Genomic DNA, 19510 nt, shown 5'->3' with positions numbered 1-19510 from the left:
GTTGATATTTATGCTGAAATTCTAAAACAAGATACATATCTGCGATATTCTTCAGTATCTTTATGAAGCAGGGATGAGTAGAGATTTCTGAGAAATTGAAACCAAGTTAAAACACATCTGAGTGGTCCAAATTTATACCTTAAGGGAGAGAGAGAACCTCAGGGTGAGAATACTGACGCCAATGAGCCCCAGGCTGGTGATTTGCTGGGACGGGGCGGGCAGAGGCAAGTGCAAGCTGCCGTGACAAGCCACTTCCACCGCCAGGAAGCTATTACCATGCGATCCGTGGAGGAAACATCCTTTCCTAAAGAGAAGCTTTCAAAAGACAAGTCTGACCAAACAAGGAAAATGATAGCCCATGAGGATCCATGGCCTAGAAGGAGCCCCCCAAACTTAGAGATTATGTTAATAGTCTGAAAGAAGCTATATAAAAGACTGAGATGGGACTACAGTGATAACAGAGTACGTAAAAATACAGCAAAAGATACTATGAATAAAAGAGACAGACTTGCAAAGTACCATCAAAACCTCTAGAAGTTAAAAAGTAGCCACTGAAATGAAAAGTCAAACAGATATTAAACAGTAGACTGTATACAGTCAAAGACACAGCTAGTGATCTGAAGATAAGCCTAAGATCACTACCAGAATACAGAGATTAAAGTGACCGAAGACATGAAAGAGGGGTGAAAAAATCCCACATAAGTTCAAAAAAGAGTTCCTGAAGGGACAACGGATAGGAAGGGGCAAACTTTGAAGAGATGCTTGCTGAAACAACTTCTAAAACTAAAGAAGAGAAATAACAGATGCTCAAGATAATAGCATAACTTGATCATCTAGTTAAATTACCGGAGCATGGATGCATAAACATTTTCAGTTAAGTTTGGGGAATTCACAACCACCGGCTGCTGCTGAAAGAACACTAATAATGTTTTTTTTGATCAGAAGGAGATATACAAAAGGAAAGAACAGATGAATAAATCTAAAGTTCTAACTCTAAAAAAAGGGGAAAGACCATGGCAGTGGGCAGGGTGGCATAAACTGCTTTAAAACAAAGTACAACTAAACATTAAGAAATAGCAAGAAATTGGAAATACGAAGCCCAGAGAAGCCTTCTAAGGTCTTGAAAGTATTCAGGAAGAATACTCTAAAATGTTGCCAAACCAAACCTACATGTTAGGGGCACCTGGCTGGCTCAGTCGGTAAAGCACGTGACTCTCGAACTCGGGGTTGTGAGCTCGAGCGCCAGGTTGGGCGTGGAGCCTACTAAAACACACACACACACAACACACACACACACACACACACATTAAATGTGTAGGGATCACTATTAGAGAAAGCTAAATAGAATGTAGCTTCTAAATAAAAGGACTGAACAAAAGGAGAATGAAATTTGATTAAACTTAGATGGCAGGAAAGGAGGAAAAAAGAGAAAGAAGTAGAAAAAAAATATGACAAGAATAATCCAGATATATCAGTAATCACAACTGCAATTTAATTAAATGATATTTGTTTAGATACAAGAGATCAGCACACTAAATTTTAACATTCAGCTATATACTGTTTCATAAGAAACACACAATATAATTCACTCACCCATTCTTATTATGTTGAGAGCCTACTGTCAAATCAAAGAACAGGCAAAAATCCCTGCCCTTGCAGAGCTTACATACAGAGTAGGAGAGACTGGGGGGGTGATGGTGGTGGTGGGGAGGGTGGTGATGGTGTGGAAGAACAAGGCTCTCAACGAGTGGCCAAAAACTATGGTCCATTGGACAAGTATGGCTCACTGCCGGTTCTGTGAAAAAAGTTTTACTGGAATACAGCTATGCTCACTTGTTTACTTATTGTCTATGGCTGTTATTATGTTACGACAGCAAGAGCCGAATAGCTGTGACAAACTGCATGGCTTGCAAATCAGACATAGTTTACTATTTGGCCCTTTATCAGATCATGTGGAGACTTGCTGATCATATTAGGAAGTCTGAGTACTTGGGGACCCATCATAGCACAGAAAGGTCGGAAGTAAAAGGCCAAAGTAAATAAATAGTTTGCACTTCGGGTACCACTCTAAGAGGTGCAAAATAAGAGCAGTCAATTGCTGGAGATATTTGAAGGCAGTGGTACACTAAAGATTAACAACAAACCCAAACCCAGCTCCGGGCCTGACTGAATTGACGAAAAGTCCTCACGCTAATAACCTGAAAAAAAAAAAAAAAAGAGCTGTTCTCATTTCCGGGTGCAAATACTACTTATCTCAGTCTCTTCTGTTTGTTTTTCTTTTTTTTCATACAATACTGGCATTCAACAAAAAATTATGAGACACACAGAAAAGCAAGCGAAAAATCCAACTTCTCACCAGAGGTAAAGCAATCAATAGAAGCATACTAACAGATGATCCAGATGCTAGAACCACCTGACAGGGAATTTTAAAATAACTATGATTAATATGCTAAAAAAAATCTAGTTAAAGAGACGGATACCAAACAGGCAGGACCAATAGATAATCTGACAAATGGAAATTACACAAAAAAAGAGTCAAATGCTGGCAATTAATACGGTATCAGAGATAAAGAATTCCTTCAACAGACTTACCAGCATACTGGATACAGAAGAATCAGTTAACTTGGAAGACAGAAACTGCCCAAACAAGAGGAAAAAAGTGGAAAAAAGAACAAATATCAAATAGTCTAATATACATGTAATCAGTTAAAGAGAAGAGAAAGACAAGGCAGAAGAAATATTTAAAGAGACAATGGGCAAATATCTTCCAAAATTAAAGAAAGACAATCAATCATAGATCAAAGGAACCCAGAGAGCTCCAAGCAGTAGTTAAACAAAAACCAAACACATCATAGTCAAACTGCTGAAAACCAGACACCATCTTGAAGGCCACTTGGAAGTTTTGAAGGTGACATAGCAGGCAAATATGTAAAATTGAAATAAAGCGAGTGTAGTAATATTCATTTCAGAAAAAGATGACTTTAGGGCAAAATATGAGACACAAAGAGGGTTCTTTACTTAGTGATAAAAGTGTGGAGGGGGAAGGTACCAACCATCCAACTTTATTTCTGTTTCAATTTTATTTTCCAACCAATCCATCTCAGGACACACATTCTAGGACGGGGGCTAAGCACTCTTCCCAGTAATTCTCTGTATTAGTAATCCTTTCTACCAAAATAGGAAAGTATACCACAGAGCTGAGAAGGCCAATATTGGTAGCAGAGATCCTTTAACAAGGCAGAAATCTGGTTAAAAAAAATTGAGGAAAAATAGAGGAGCCACAGTCACTGAAGCAGCCACAGCTGCTGAAGGTTGTGGGCATATTTTGAAGTTAAGGAGTAAATTCTTCAGAATGTTTCTGCAATAGAAAAATGTTATTTACATCCCTGGGGATTCACAAAGAATGGAGTTTCTGCAATGGCTGAAGATGGCTTGCCTTTGGGGAAAAATGGCAAGATACATTTATGATTACACTGAACCCCAAAAGTAAAATACTGTGAATCCATGACCTCAAATTCTGTTTGAGAGATTTCTTTCCAGTGAAGACAAAATCTTAGAACAGAGTTATAATTATATTATATTATATTATATATATTATATTATATTATATTATATCATATTATATTACTTAGGAATGAAAAATGTAGTTTTTTTTAAGAGACTCTTCAGGATCTCTTAAGTATGTCTATTAATTATAAACAAGATAAAAAGTGCTCTGAAGATAGTAGGAAAGAGATATGACCCTTTACTTCTTAGCAATTATTTCTTCTAAGTGCCTGGATTCTATGTGCCCAGTTCACTTTTCATTTGTGGCTTGGGAGTTTTAGATAGAAATCTCAGGAAGATGAATGACAAAATAGGGGTGTCAAGATGAATCACTATGAAAATTCCGCTAAAGGTAATAAACTTTTTCTCTCGTTGTGGTCTGTCTGCAGTTTTAACCTTCACCATATAAACCATTACACAGTACATATCATTAAGAACCCTTATTAGACTCATAATGAAGAAAAGTCATACAGTGTTTGTTTATAGACACTTTTGCTCTGATCAGGCCCCACGAAATGAAAAAAGGGTGAGTGTTAACTACAGAGCAAGAAACATGACAATTCTACTTCTGGCGTCCAAAAGAAGGGAATTAGCTTAGAAAGAGAGTGAGGCAGGCTTACAAAATTGGGCTGCAGTCGTGGGGTGAGGCTAGAAAATTTCACCTCTGTTACAAGAAATGGCTTTGAAAAGGGATTTGAGAAATCCCTGAGACTGGTTTCTGGGTTTTGTTTCTTTGTTTTGACATGTTAAGAAAGTGTTACAAACACAATCACATCAACCACACATAAGGATAATTTGGGCTCATGTGCTATCTAGTAATATGTATTTATACGGGAGGAGGGGTGATTTGTTACACAGACTTCCATGGGTAAGCTAAAGGGAAAATTCTCTCTCCATTCTTGTCATTCATTTAGATACAGACAAATATGGACTTAAAAAGCCAGGCTCTGAAGAATCGATTGTTAGCCAGGACTTCCATTTAAAGATGATTAAACATTGTATTTATATAATTTTCCACGTCCTGAAACCCAAGACAATGACAGAGGAATAAACCATCAATCCAACAACAACAAACAAGGGGAAAAAGGCAATTAATGGACAAGAGATTTCAGCAAATTTCTGGAAGGCTGCAAGCAGATGGAATAGCAGGCTAATGAAGGAGGGTGGGGAAAGCTACAATCTCGGACAAAGCAGCAGCTCATCTGCACTGCAGAGACCTACCGAGGCTCCAGACTGAAGCCTGCAGGTGACAACAGGAGGCCGAAGTTAAGGAGATAAGGCTTTAATTGGATATCTGTTTAGGCAACAGTCGGCCCTACCCTATCCTGTGGGACAGACAGTTGCATGTCTATTCTCAAGGCCACCCAACATGGATTTCTCAAGCTGGTCCCCATATACGAACAACGTTAGGCCGTGATGGCAGTGTTCTCTCCTAGTAGCTGGCTCCTCACTCATCGCATAGCAAAGTCTCCCAAGTGACAAGTCCCTCGTTCTCACGTAGGTTTCCACTTAGTTTTCTCAGTCTTTCATTCTCAGATATAAATTGGGGCGCCTGGGTGGCTCAGTCAGTTAAGCGTCTGACTTCGGCTCAGGTCATGATCTCGCGGTCCGTGAGGTCAAACCCTGTGTCCGGCTTTAGTGCTGGCAGCCAGAGCCTGGAGCCTGCTTCAGATTCTGTGTCTCCCTCTCTCTCTGCCCCTCCCCGACTGGCGCTCTGTCTCTCTCTCTAAGAATAGATAAACATTAAGAAAAAAAATTTTAAATATGAACCAACAGCCATGGATCGCCATACATTTCGGAAACGTCTGACATGTCAAAGATCTATATAAACAAAGAGAAAGACTACACCCAGATTAAGCAGAGAGGATTTAGGAGCTAGACGAAAACTTAAATTCTAATTAGCATCACTAAGAGATCTAAGACGTTCATGCACCCATGCAACAATGGTCTGCTATGAAAAAGGAATTCGAGAAACAGCTCTTAGACATTAAGAACATCACTGCTGAAATGAAAACTTCATACCTGGGTTGGAACAAAAATTAAGGAAACCTCCTGAATTACATAATGGGAAAGATAAGGAGGTAGAATATCTGAGGACAGGGCTATGAGAAGTAGAAGGTTGGTATAGGATGTTGAATAGCTGAGTAAGAGAAGCTCTAGAAAGAGACAATGGAAAAACTGGGACTCAGGAGGGGATTTCCAGAACTGAAGGGAGAAATAAGCCTTTCAACAGGAGTTCCCTGAATACGAAACAAGGATGATTAAAAAAAAACACCACACCTAGACATAATTGTGTCTATATACAGAATATGTATATATACATCTACAGAATATACAGAATATACAGAATATAATGTAACATATATAAATGTATAAAATTAAAATATATCCAATCATGTATGAGTAAAGACTGTGCTGTAGTTTCTTTAGCAGTATTTGCATCGTAACAGTATTTTGTTTAGCCAAAAACAGATTAATTAAATTTTTAGTATTCTGAAATCCAAGGTAATTTTAGTAGTAAAGGAGCTTAAGTATATTTCTATACTACCTGTTCAAAGGGCGTTAAATAAATTAATACCCTGAAGTGTGAAGTATGAAGGAAGTGTGAAGGAAGGAACAAAGTTAAAGGAACTATTCAAGAGCATTTTTGTATTTATAAAAATACTATTACTTTGTATTTATAAATCGGTATCCCATTAGAGAAGCAACTTTTTTGTTAGATGAGTCCATTTCATTTCACACTAGGAAAAATTCAGCATTTTAGATTTTTCATTATCAAGTACATCTCTCAACTAAACCTCAAGGTCCTTGAGGGTAAACACTGATTTTGTACCACCTGGTATCTAGTACTAAATGTCGACAATTGTAGGCACTTGATAAATATCTACTACATGTAAAATAGTGACAACAATTGACTTTTAATGAACGGTGGAGTAAAATACCAATTTTAGGCCCAAGAGACAGAAATACTGATAAAACAGAAACATGAAATTTATTTTAGAGTTCTCCCTGAATGTTTAGTTTTAGCATTTTTCACTTAACACAGCTGAATACATTTTGAAATCTGGCAAGACTTTTAAGTTGCTCACAATGCAGAAAGGTGGCGTTGTTTTATATGCTAGTTCTGCCTAGGCAATAACCTAAGTGATGTATTTAACACCTCAATCACACACTGACTTTGGTTTCGAAACCTACCTATCTACTTTTAGATATACACACAAAAAAGAGAAGGAATAACAGGTAGTGGAAAAAACATTCAGTACCTTTGAAATCCTCTTTCAGGCAAAACTACATTTTAACATATAAAGGTAATTTAAGCATACAACTCCCTCTTGTGGTTGTTAAAATAAGTATTAGTGAATTCAAATACTGGGGCCCTTAAACCAGTCCTACGGGCATTTTTTTAAAGCGGCAGTTTCACAAAGCTTAGTCTTTACCCAGGTTTTGTCAACTTCCAGGAACGATGGACACAATTTCTTACTCAGCTTTATTGGTAATTAGAAAAACACACTTCAAGTTTCAGATGGTGTTAGTTTTACTAATTTTAGGTATTTTTAAAAAAATTTTTTTTAACGTTTTATTTATTTTTGAGACAGGGAGAGACAGAGCATGAACAGGGGAGGGTCAGAGAGAGGGAGACACAGAATCTGAAACAGGCTCCAGGCTCTGAGCTGTCAGCACAGAGCCCGACGCGGGGCTCGAACTCATGGACCGAGAGATCGTGACCTGAGCCGAAGTCGGCCGCTTAACCGACTGAGCCACCCAGGCGCCCCATAATTTTAGGTATTTTTATAGTGTAAATAACATGTAATTTCTCCAAAAGTTAAAAAAAAAAAGAGATACTGTCTACCTACCATGTTTCAGGCACTGTACAAGCATTACAGAGAGAAAGGAGCAAGTTAGAAGAGATCCCATCCCTTGTGGCACTGACATTCAAAGCACGGTCAGATTTTTTTCTTCTTATGAAATGTGGGTATATGAATTAGTAATGGAAGAAAGAACAGTAAAAATGGTTAACCATAAAATGAACCAAAAATTAATTTTGATTTGTTCTCCTCCCAAATGGGGGGTAAGAGAAAAAAGAAAATGTCTGACTTAAGCTTTTAAAATAACAGCATGGAACACAGCATACATTCTGAAAACTGCATTTCCATTGTGGGGGGGTGGGAAGTAAGAGAAAATGAGGAAGAGAACAAATGCACTTGAGACCTAAGGTGAAGAGATACGGAATCACCACTGTTGTCCGGGAATGGTGATGACAGGGTTGACATTCAAGAAGGAAAAACTCTAATTCTAATTAAGGTATTCACAGTTTTTTTTTCAACTGCCTCTCTTAAGCCCCACGTAGGTCTCGCATCTGCATAACTATTTTACAAATGGTAAAGCACTAGACAAATGTGCAGCTTTTGTATTATTAACAAATGTCAAGTCTTTATAATTCTTACAGAAAATTCCTTTATCCTACAGTTTTTAAGGGTTTACCCCATCTCCCCCCAAAAGTAGTTTCATTCTTCAGTCATCATTCTTACATTCTATTTCTTTAGACAAAAAGTTTGACTTAAACTTGTGGGGAAATTACGCGATTTCTCAGGTGCCTACTATTTTTAATTGGTGCCAATAAAAAAACTTGCTAAAAAAAAAGAGGATGCAAAGTGCATATTAAAAGAATACCTTTGCCACTGGAAAATGTACCAGGTATTTATGGATATAAAGATCTTTGGCTTATTAGAGAGAGAGAGAGAGAGAGAGAGAGAGGGAAATTTGCAACTGGAAATCTAATAGGTACTTACTTCTAATATCTTTTATATTTTTGTCTGTCATGACAATTTCACATGCCAAAGTCAGTTATGTGCCTAAGTCACTGTACCTAACAAAGTACAATGTCAGCTTCTAAAATAAATCAAAACTGTTCTAGACTGTAACTGTTGACAGCAGAGGTATTTGTTTTATATGCCAATGTATAATTACTGTCACTTATTTAGTGATGAGTCACAAAAGATTGAGAGATGGCAATTACTCATTAAAATTAAGTTTCCTGATGTTTTCATCTACTTTTGCCATTTTTAAAAAATTTTTTTTAACGTTTATTCATTTTTGAGAGACAGAGAGAGACAGAGCATGAGTGGGGAAGGGGCAGAGAGAGAGGGAGACACAGAATCGGAAGCAGGCTCCAGGCTCCGAGCTGTCAGCACAGAGCCTGACGCGGGGCTCGAACTCACAGACCATGAGATCATGACCTGAGCCGAAGTCGGACGCTCAACCAACTGAGCCACCCAGGCGACCCTACTTTTGCCATTTTTAAAGACAGTTTGAAATCAGATCTTTCAACAGTGCTGAAACTGGGCCTCTAATGTGGGCCACAGATGTAACAAAAATATAAGGAATGATGCCTAACTCCTATGATTAGGCTTCTGCTAGATAAACACTTTGTTGGCCTTTATTTGTGTGTATAAGTAAGATTCTACATATAATTTTACAGCATTAAGATAGAGACACTGTCTAAAACTTCTGTTATAGAGAAAAAGAAAACCAGGGCCTAGAGATACCAAAAGAGCCTCAAAGAAATACAACTGGATGAACCAATAAAGGAACTGGGGGATGTTTACAGCTTAGAAAAGTTTTGAAGGGTTGCCACAGGAAAGAGAAATGAGTCCAGTTCAATAGGGTTCCAAAGAATATCACTATAAAGAGAAGATATGTGCAAGATTTCTGGTTTTTTTTTCAAAATCTTGGAATGGTGAAAGGCTTTCTAAATAAGACCTAAAACCCAGAAGCCAGAAAGAAAAAAAAAAAGGTTGATAAGTTTGAACATATAAAAGTAAGAAACTTTATAAAATAAAAAAATTTATTGACCAAGTTAAAACAACGTGTTAGAAAAAAACAGTAGGTATCTTATAACAACAGACAAGTTCACAAAATACAAACAGCTTAAAAAATTAACACATGAAACGGTGCTCAACCTCACTCATTTTCAAAGATGCAAATTTTAAAAAACCCGAGCAATAAATTTTTACCTACCAAACTGACAAAGATGTATTTTTTTTTCAATCACCTATATCGTGATATTCATCACGAGGGAGGGAAGGAGAAAAAGAACATTCTTACAAAGGTTGTCAAAAGTGTTCCCCATTTACAAATATGAGATTATAAACTGGTAGCTAGCTAGAGTCTCAAAACTGGCAATATTTTCTGTGATAGTCATCGGTGTCCTTCACCAAATATTTCTGGCTCTCTGCCTTCCAGGTATATACAGTAGAATTATGCCTCCCCATTCTCCAGGAATTAGATGTGGTTACGGGTGGCTGTGTAACTTCCTTTAGCTAAAGAGTAACATGTGTCAGGGCAGAAGCTTAAGGAATCAGTGCTGATTTGCTGATTTTCCTTTGTTTTATCTGAACAATCATGGAAACGTGGAATGGCGCTTCCCTCAACCTGGGTCCTTAAGTGAGGATGATATAGAACAGAGCCCACCAGCTAATCTACTGTGGCAAGTGAGCTAGAAATAAACTTTGGTTGTTAAAGACACGGTTTGTTACTGACGTATAACCAAGCCTAAATGATACATCTATCAAAATTAAAAATACACATATCCTTTGACACATCAGTTCCACTCCTGGCAATCTCTTCTGCCAACATACTTGGACATGGGCATAAATATGTATGTACAGGATTTTTACTGCAGTGGTTTGTAAAAATAAGACCTTAATGTCTATCTATCAAGAAAGGACTGGTTATGGATTATGGTACAAACTACTGTGCAGCCATTTTTTAACAAAGAGATCTATCTGCACCTGCTGTCATGGAATGCTCTCAAAGTGATAAAGAAAAAAAAAGGACAAACACAAAACACGAGATACTATATTTCATTTGTATAAAAATATATCTATATACCTATATACCTTGATTTGCTACATTTCAGTTTCTAGAAGAATGCAAAATGAAATATTTGTGAATAGCTATCAGTTGCCTCTGGCGAGATGAACTTTTCACTACAAACCCTTTTGTTCTGATTGCATTTAAACAAAACAAAGCAAAACAAAACATCAAGTATATGTAGAAAAATACTCCAGTGCAATTTCTATTAGAATCCCAGCTGACTTCTTTGTAGAAATTGACAAGTTTATTCTAAAATTTATATAGAACAGCAAGAGACTGCAAATAGCCAAAATAATCTTGAAAAAGAACCAAGTAGAATTTACAGGTCTCAATTTCAAAACTTACTACAAAGTAACAATGATCAAGACAGTGTAGTACTGGCCTAAAGACAGACATATAGATCAACAAAAAAGAACTGAGAGTCCAGAAATAAAGCATGTGTTTATGGTCAACTGATTTTCTAGGAGGGTGCCAAGACCATTCAGCAAGGAAAGAAAAGCCTTTCCAACAAATGGTGCTGGGGCATCTGGATAAGCCCCAGGTGAAAGAATGAAATTGGACCCTTACCTCATACTATTGTATAGAAATTAAGTCAAAATACATCAAAGACCAAAATACAAGCACTAAAACTACAAAACTCTTAAAAGAAAACATAGGAGTAAATTCTCATGACCTTTGCTTTGGCAACTGATTCTTAGATATGACACTAAAAACAGGAGCAATGAACGGAAAAACAGATAAATTAGATTGCAGCTAAATTAAAAACTTTTGTGCTTCAAACAACAGTCAAGAAAATGAAAAGATAGGGGGCCTGGCTGGCTCAGTTGGTAGAGCATGCAACTCTTGACTGTGGGAATCATGAGTTCAAGCCCCACACTGGGCATAGAGCTTACTTGAAATAAAAACTCACAGAATGGGAAAACATAACTGCAAATCATCAGAGACTTATATTCAGAATACACAAAGAATTCATACAACTCAATAATAAAAAGACAACCCAATTTAAAAAAGGCAAAGGCTATAAATAGGCATTTCTCCAAAGAAAATACACAAATGGCCAATAAACACATGTCGTAATCCTCAACATCATTAGCTGTCAGAGAAATGCAAATCAAAACCACAAAGAAATACAACTTCATAGCTACTAGGATAGCAAGATTCAAAGTCAAATGATGGCAACTATTGATGATGTGGAAAAATCAAAATACTCACATACAGTTGGTGGGAATGCAAAATGGTACAGCCACTTTGGAAAACAGTCTGGCAGTTCCCCAATGGTTAGCCACCACAGAATTAGTATAGGAATCAGGAATTCTACTCCCAGTATATATTCAAGAGAAATAAAACCAAATGTCCACCAAAAAGGTGTACATGAATGTTTACAGCGGCATCATTCATAATAGTTAAAAGATGGAAACAACCTAAATGTCCATCAACTGATGAATGAACAAGCATAAATGTGGTCTCCATCTATACAAAAGCACGTTGTTCAGCTGAAAAAAAGAATGCAAGCAGTAACATATGCTGCAACATGGATGAATTCTACAACAGTATGCTAGGTGAAAAGAGCCAGTCATAAAAGTCTCCATATTAGGTAATTCCATTTATTGTAAGAGTCCAGAATATATAAATTTAGAGCCAGAAAGTAGATTAGTGGTTGCTTAAGGCTGAGGGTAGGGGTGATGGGGCAGGCAGCTGATAGCTAAAGGGTGTGGAGTTTCTGAGGTGACAAAAATGTTTAGTATTGGTTGTGGCTATGGTTGTACATGTGACTCTGCCCAAAATCATTGGTTTGTACACCGTAAGTAAGTGAATTTCATGGGTGTAAACTCTATCTCAGTAAAGCTACTAAAATGAATAAAAATGTTTAAAAACTATATTAAAAGAATGAAAGAGATTTGTACAGGCTGAAATGCAATGATCTTAAGCAAAAACTGTGGAGCGTACCTCTCCAGTGTTTATGTCCTACATACGGTAGGTTATGTATGTATTATAAAATCCCACATGTGTGTATTTATGTATGCCATATGTGTATAGTGGGTTCCCGTTACAAAAAGTGTGTGTGTGTGTACGTGTATGATTACAGAGAGAAGGGGGATCAAGACTGTTAGTGGAGTTTACCTCTGATAGTTAAGTGGTGGGAGGGCCAGGGGGGAGACACAGGCAGGTGTTGAAAGGAGACAGATTGTAATCCTATCTTCCTTTTTTGGGGGGGGGGGGGAGTTGAAATTTCTTTTATCATGTGCATATGTTACTGCATAATACTTTTTAAAGAGACCAGTTTAATGCAAGAAATAACTTGCCAAAAGGCAGAACTGTGCAAAGTGGGATTTGCTACCTCGGGAGGCAGCTTCTCTCTCCTCAGGGATTGAAGTACGTACAGAATGGGTTTACAATGACTAGGGATCGTGAGGACTAAGTGTTAACTGGGCAAGTGGGCTGGATGACCTCTGCACAATTGTACACAGTTGAACAATTCTAAATGACTTTTGAAGTCTCTTCCAATCCTGAGATTTCAAATTAAGAAAGGTAGTAAGTCTTGAGACTGGGAAGAACCTATAAGAAGTAGGGCAGATTAAAAACTAATTTAAATTTTATCTCCTCTTGAAAAGAATATTTAGCCCTCTCAATTTTTGTCATGATTAGCATATTTATTGAATATTGTTAAATAGAAAGTGTGATTTGGAGGGAAGCACTGGTTAAAAAAAAAGGACAAGGAATGAGAAATACAAAGTCCAAGGAGCTAAATTTCATCTCGTAATTTTCCTTATTTGTTTTTGTATTTCAGGTTCAAAGTCAAGGCTACTGCTTAACAGTATGATAGGACCATAAATATAATTGGGAAAAAAGTAGTAGGGAATCATTAAAAATGTTTATAACCTTATATATGTAAATTAAAAAAAATGTTTACTTATTTTTTTTTTTTCAACGTTTTTTATTTATTTTTGGGACAGAGAGAGACAGAGCATGAACAGGGGAGGGGCAGAGAGAGAGGGAGACACAGAATCGGAAACAGGCTCCAGGCTCCAAGCCATCAGCCCAGAGCCTGACGCGGGGCTCGAACTCACGGACCGCGAGATCGTGACCTGGCTGAAGTCGGACGCTTAACCGACTGCGCCACCCAGGCGCCCCAATGTTTACTTATTTTTAAGAGAGAGAGAGAGAGACAGAGACAGAGAGTGAGTGGGGGAGGGGCAGAGAGAGGGAATCTGAAGCAGGCTCCAGGCTCTGAGCTGTGAGCACAGAGCCTGATGCGAGGCTCTTCAGAAATAAAAGAGAAGAAGACATCATTTTTGGCACCAGTGGTAATCTGGTAAGAGCCTCCGCCTGCTATAACAAAACATAGAAAGCAGGCCTTTCCTCCCATCCCCCACAATGTAAATTAGTTTGAATCAATGAAATGTTTGTTCTTCACACCTAAAGAAGTTGCCAGTATTACTAAAAGCGTACATCTATGAATGCGAGAGGGCACCAGAAAGTCCCAGAATACAGTGAATGATAAAATATTTACTGGCACTTTTCAGAAGTTAGGTACAGTCAGGCAGTATGACTCAAGGAGGAAAACGTAGCTTGTGGCCACACAGTATCCTTACTACTGGCAAGCAATTTTTACTTTAACATTTGTTCTTAGCAGATAGAATAGGAGTCTTCTTTATATCCAGAGACTTCAAAAGGGCATTTCTCTCTAACCTGAATTTGTCTTTTCTATTGGGCATTCATTTGTGTCTCTGGTTCCTGTAGTACTTTGATAAGGACTCAAGTGTAATTTAATTCCTTTAGCAGTGGTGTTGGTAGACTTGGGTGATGAAATGAGCAGGACCTGGGAAAGTTTCATTAATTTATCCCTTTTTCTTCTCATTCGATAGCAGAGGGCTTATCAATCAATGTGTCTTTTATAGACATAAATTCTCATTTTTGACATGTTTTATGTAGTATTTTTAGATTTTAAATGTTAGATGAAATACAAATGAAAAAGAATGCATTTAGTGTACCAAATTTATTTATGTATGTTCCGTCCTCAACTTGAGAAAAATATTTTCCTATGACTCTGGTACTTGGCTCAACTTCTCTTTCTATTCTGAAATAGTCTGTTCCAGGAGCTTTAGAGAGATCAATTTCACTGCAGGAGGCAGAGACACTTCTTTTCTCTTTATTACCCATGCCACATAAATCAGAATTCAGGTCTTTTCTTAAAGATCACTATTATTCGGGTCACCGCATTAAGTACCATAGTGAGTGCTGTATAAACTGTAGAGCGTCAAACACGTATAAGTTAACCTCACAAAAGATACATTTTCAGGAAAGAATAATTTAAAAAAAAATTTTTTTTTAACGTTTATTTATTTTTGAGACAGAGAGAGACAGAGCATGAACGGGGGAGGGTCAAAGAGAGGGAGACAAAGAATCCGAAACAGGCTCCAGGCTCTGAGCTGTCAGCACAGAGCCCGACGCGGGGCTCGAACTCACCGAGATCATGACCTGAGCCGAAGTCAGCCGCTTAACCGACTGAGCCACCCAGGTGTCCCGAATAATCTTTTGATTTGAATAGAACCAAGCCAAAGAAACACGAGATCAAGAATTTTGTCACTGGATGATGCATAAATCTAGGTCAACAGCAGTTCCACACTAAACAGAAAGAAACAAGATGAAAGGGCTGGAGAACGGTACTCCCACCAATCCGGTGTGCACGCACCAGGTAATACAAGGATACGCAGCCACATGAGTGTTACGAAATTCCACATGTATGTACATATGTGCAAAGCAAGCGAGTGCTGTTGTTTCAGCTGTCTGAAGGCTGTTAGTGTAGAGAAGTAATTTGAGCGGCGGATTCCGTGGAACCCTGCTATTTGTTATTTGGGTAGGCTCTGGGCTCTCAAACCAGGGCCTTCACTCATCAGCACTTTTTTTTTTTTTTCTTTAATGTTCAGGTGCCTTTTGAAGTCTAGTGCTCCCTATACTTCTTTCTCCAGGGGACTGCTTTATTTTTTCAAGTCGTTTTTCTAATTATATCTGTATATTGTGATTTCTTTCCCTATAGCTGCCTGTTTTTGTTTTACTTATTTTTATTGAGTGATCTTTTAGCTTCACGCTTCTTAAACTGGGGCACATGTCGCCCCCACAGTGGTGAACCAGGGGTTATGTGAAGCTACAAGACAAACTTGAAGTATCTATCCAGAGGGTTTATTTTTAAAATGTGGAAAGAGGTTACAGTGCTGTGGTTTAAGAGTGTGGGCTCCACTGTCAATTTCCTAGGTTAGAATCTTGTCATTTGTCCTTTGGCAAGGTATTTACCCTGTCTGTTTCTAAGTATGTTAATCTGAAAACAGGAATAATACTAGTGTCTGCTTTATAGTTGGTTGTGGGAAATAAATGGGCATTCAGAAAAGTGCCCAGCACATAGTAAGCTTTCAGCAGGTATTTATTAGTTAGTATGTATCTTACTATTAGATTATTCATTTTCCCCTCTCTGAGCAAAAATAAGCAAGGATGGAAAGATGGGAAATGCTGGCATGGAGATTTAGACAGGGAGACCAGGGATAATTTCACTGAAAAGGTGACATCTGAGTAAAGATCCAAAGGGAATTAGCTGGATTCTGGGAGAAGAGAATTTCAGACAGAGAACAGCAAGTACAAAGATCCTAAGGCATCCCTTCCATTGTTTAAGGAAGGCCATTGGCAAGAAGACCAATAGGGCTGGAAGTGGTAAGCAGAAGGAAAAGAGATGAGCGATGGGCAGTGGATCACATAAAGCTTCATAGCTTTTACTCTGAATGAAATAGCCATCATATGCAGAAGAGTGATATAATCTGACTTACGTTTTTTTTTTAAATTTTTTTTTTTTTTTCAACGTTTATTTATTTTTGGGACAGAGAGAGACAGAGCATGAACGGGGGAGGGGCAGAGAGAGAGGGAGACACAGAATCGGAAACAGGCTCCAGGCTCTGAGCCATCAGCCCAGAGCCTGACGCGGGGCTCGAACTCCCGGACCGCGAGATCGTGACCTGGCTGAAGTCGGACGCTTAACCGACTGCGCCACCCAGGCGCCCCTGACTTACGTTTTTTAACAGCATCTGTCTGGCTGCTGAGCTGAAAGAAGACCATAAGGAAGCAAGAGTGAAAGCAGGTCGGCTACTGCAATAATCCACTTGAGATGATGGTGGCTCAGACCAGAGTGATAATAATGGGGTGGTAAGAAGAGAGAATTCTTGATACACCTTGAAGGTTAGAGTTGATAGATTTTCAGATTAGATGTGAAATACGAAAAAAAGAAGGTGTCAAGGGTGTTTCTGAAGTTTCTGGCCTAATTAAAAAAAAAAAAATTAAATTGCCATGAACTGAGATGGGCAAAGTGATTACAGGGAGAGTAAGCTGGAGGGAATATCAGAAGGTATTTCAGACACGGAAAACTTGAGACGGTCAGTAAACATTCAAATGGAGATGTTAAATAAGTAGTTAAATAAACTGGCTTGAAATTCGGGATTAAGTCTAGGTTATGAATTAGGGAATCATCAGCACATAGTATTTATAGAGTCATAAGGCTGAATGAATCACCTAAGGAATGGTACAGACAGAAAAGAGAAGGGGCCCAAGGATTAAGCTTTGAGGCATTGATCCCACTTCTTTGAGAAGTGGAAGGATGAAGAGATGAGAGATGAGGGAAGGAGGACGAGCAAAGAATAAAAAGGAAGGTGGAAATTTTATAGTATCCTAGAAGTCAAATGAATAAAATGTTTCACTGTGAAGAGGGTGCTTCACTGGTAAATGTGGCTGTACGCACATCAAGGAAGATGAGGGCTGAAAGGAGACAGATAGGTTTTGTAACAATGCTGTCACTCATGACCTTAACAAGAGCTGACTATAGTGGAAAAAATCCTGACTAGAGTAGATTCCAAAGAGAATGAGAAAAACTGGGAGATAGCAAGTTTAAGCAACACTTTATATTCACAATCCAGTTAAATGTGATCATCATGTCTATTTCAATTGAAAATTCCCCTTACCAAATCGTCTTCATACAACAATTTATTCTCCATTTAAGAAATAGCAAACTATATGAATACAGGAAATCTGCTATTTTGATGGAAGGAGAGAAGGAGAAGGGAGGACTTTGGGAGAAGAGTAAGAATTAAGTATCAGTGGAATAAACAGTGGTATATTAAAATTCATATACCACTGAAACCAAACAAAAATGGTTCCAGTTTGGGGCACCTGGGTGGCTCAGTCAGTTAAGCATCTGACTTTGGTTCAGGTCATGATCTCATGGTTCCTGAGTTCAAGTCCTGCATCGGGCTCTGTGCTGGCAGCTCAGAGCCTGGAGCCTGCTTTGGATTCTGTGTCTCCCTCTCTCTTTCTGCCCCTCCTCTGTCCCTCTCTGTCTCTCAAAAAGTAAACAATAAAAACAAACAAACAAACAAACAAACAAACTGGGTCCAATTTAGTCACAGATATATGGAAAACAAACAGAAGTTTTAGCACAATTTTTAGTGCAACTGGAATCACCCACAGACCTTTGAAAACACACATGTACACTAGGCTTCACCATTCAGAGATTCTAACTGAGCAAGTTTGGGTTAAACCTGGGCATCTTAATTTGAAAGCTGCACAGGTGTTTATGGAATCTGAAAACACCACAGTCCAGCTTGAGTTGAAAATCACAAGAATCTAATTGCTTGAAACATAAAATAAGCCAAAACAATCAGGCTCTTCTGAGAAACTCAGCAGTGAAATCATTATTTTTAGAATTGTTTTTAAGTTTATTTATTGAGAGAGAGAGAGAGAGAGAGAGAGAGAGTATCCCAAACAGGCTCTGCACTGACAGTGCAGAGCCTGATTAGTGGTTTGAATTCACAAAACATGAGATCATGACCTGAGCTGAAATCAAGAGTTGCAAGCTTAACCAACTGAGCCACCCAGGTGCCCCTATTTTTAGGAATTTTTAAAAGGACAAGTGGTACTAGGGGTAGTAGGTGGCTGCGTGGGAGTGATGATATATATAGTACTTTCCTGCCTACAGTACTTGGAACAATTCACTGGGGACACAAAGATGAGTACGACATGTTGTTACTCTGAAGGACTCGCAGCCAATCTACAAATCTACATCAATAGTCAAGAAGACACTTACCCTCCACTTTCTTATCTGAATGAATTTAACAGTTTCTTACTGAAGATTATGTAACTTAAGGGACCAAATAAAATATGTATGACAGAAATTATCTCTACTTGAACTAATATAGATATCATTTAGTATTATGTCAATATCAACTAGTCTATTTCAGAAAAGGATAATCAAGAGAGACAGACTGAAAACTAATGTTTTTATTCACAATTCCAAATAAAAAGAAAGGCTGCGTTCATGGATGATTAAGGGTGACTGAAAGAGACAAATATCTAGAATAGAAATCAAATCTCTGAGTTAAATTATTCTAGGACTTGAAGAAGTTAGCTTTTGACATAAAATAAGACGAACAACGTCATATTAGAAAAATGAAAATGCCTTAAGAGTAAGTAGAGAATTTGCCTGGTCGAAGAAAGAAGATTTACTGTATGAATTCACTCATCTCTTACTAAGATGTGTGTTTGTAGAAATTTTAAAGGGCAGGTAAGCATCACCACGGAGAAGAGAATTACCTGAAAAGCAAACATTAAGAAAGTAAACAGACCAGGAGCGCCTGGGTGGCTCAATCAGTTAAGGATCCAACTCTTGATTTAGGTTCAGGCCATGATCTGGTGGTTTGTCAGTTCGAGTCCCGCGTCGGGCTCTACACTGACAGCGTGGAGCTTGCTCGGAATTCTCTCTCTCTCTCTGCCCTTCCCCCGTATGCACTCTCTCTCTCTCAAGTAAGAAAATAAGCATTAAAAAAAAAAAAGTAAACAAACAAGAGTGGATACTTCTGAAGTTGTGATAACCCTATCAGTCAAACTTTAACTTACACAATAATAAAACTGAAATTCAAAGCTCATGAATACTCTCAAAGGTTTTAAAAACAGTATGAGTTGGGGCAACACTTAAAAGATGCAGTAATCATGCTGACAGCCATGTCTACAGTGAAATCCAATATACACCAATAAGCCCACCATGGAAAGTGACCCC

The 19510-nt window shown here is 38.2% G+C and overlaps 1 protein-coding gene across 4 annotated transcripts in view; it reads right to left on the bottom strand.

Annotated features, from left to right (window-relative positions):
* Positions 1–19510, bottom strand: part of TAB2 (TGF-beta activated kinase 1 (MAP3K7) binding protein 2) — a 76680-nt gene that overhangs the window by 1879 nt on the left and 55291 nt on the right. Inside the window, exon 4 of one of the 4 annotated variants that reach the window (XM_030316564.1) lies at positions 3154–3197. The exons of the other annotated variants lie outside the window; for them this stretch is intronic. Coding sequence (XP_030172424.1) covers positions 3169–3197 — 29 coding nt within the window. The 3' untranslated portion in view covers positions 3154–3168. Of the gene's footprint in view, positions 1–3153; positions 3198–19510 lie in introns of those variants that run through there. 4 annotated transcript variants of the gene reach the window in all.

This window comes from Lynx canadensis, chromosome B2 (assembly GCF_007474595.2).
Source record: "Lynx canadensis isolate LIC74 chromosome B2, mLynCan4.pri.v2, whole genome shotgun sequence".
NCBI classification, from domain to species: domain Eukaryota; kingdom Metazoa; phylum Chordata; class Mammalia; order Carnivora; family Felidae; genus Lynx; species Lynx canadensis.
Note: the sequence above shows the minus strand (reverse complement) of the source record. Positions and strands in the feature narration are given on the sequence as shown.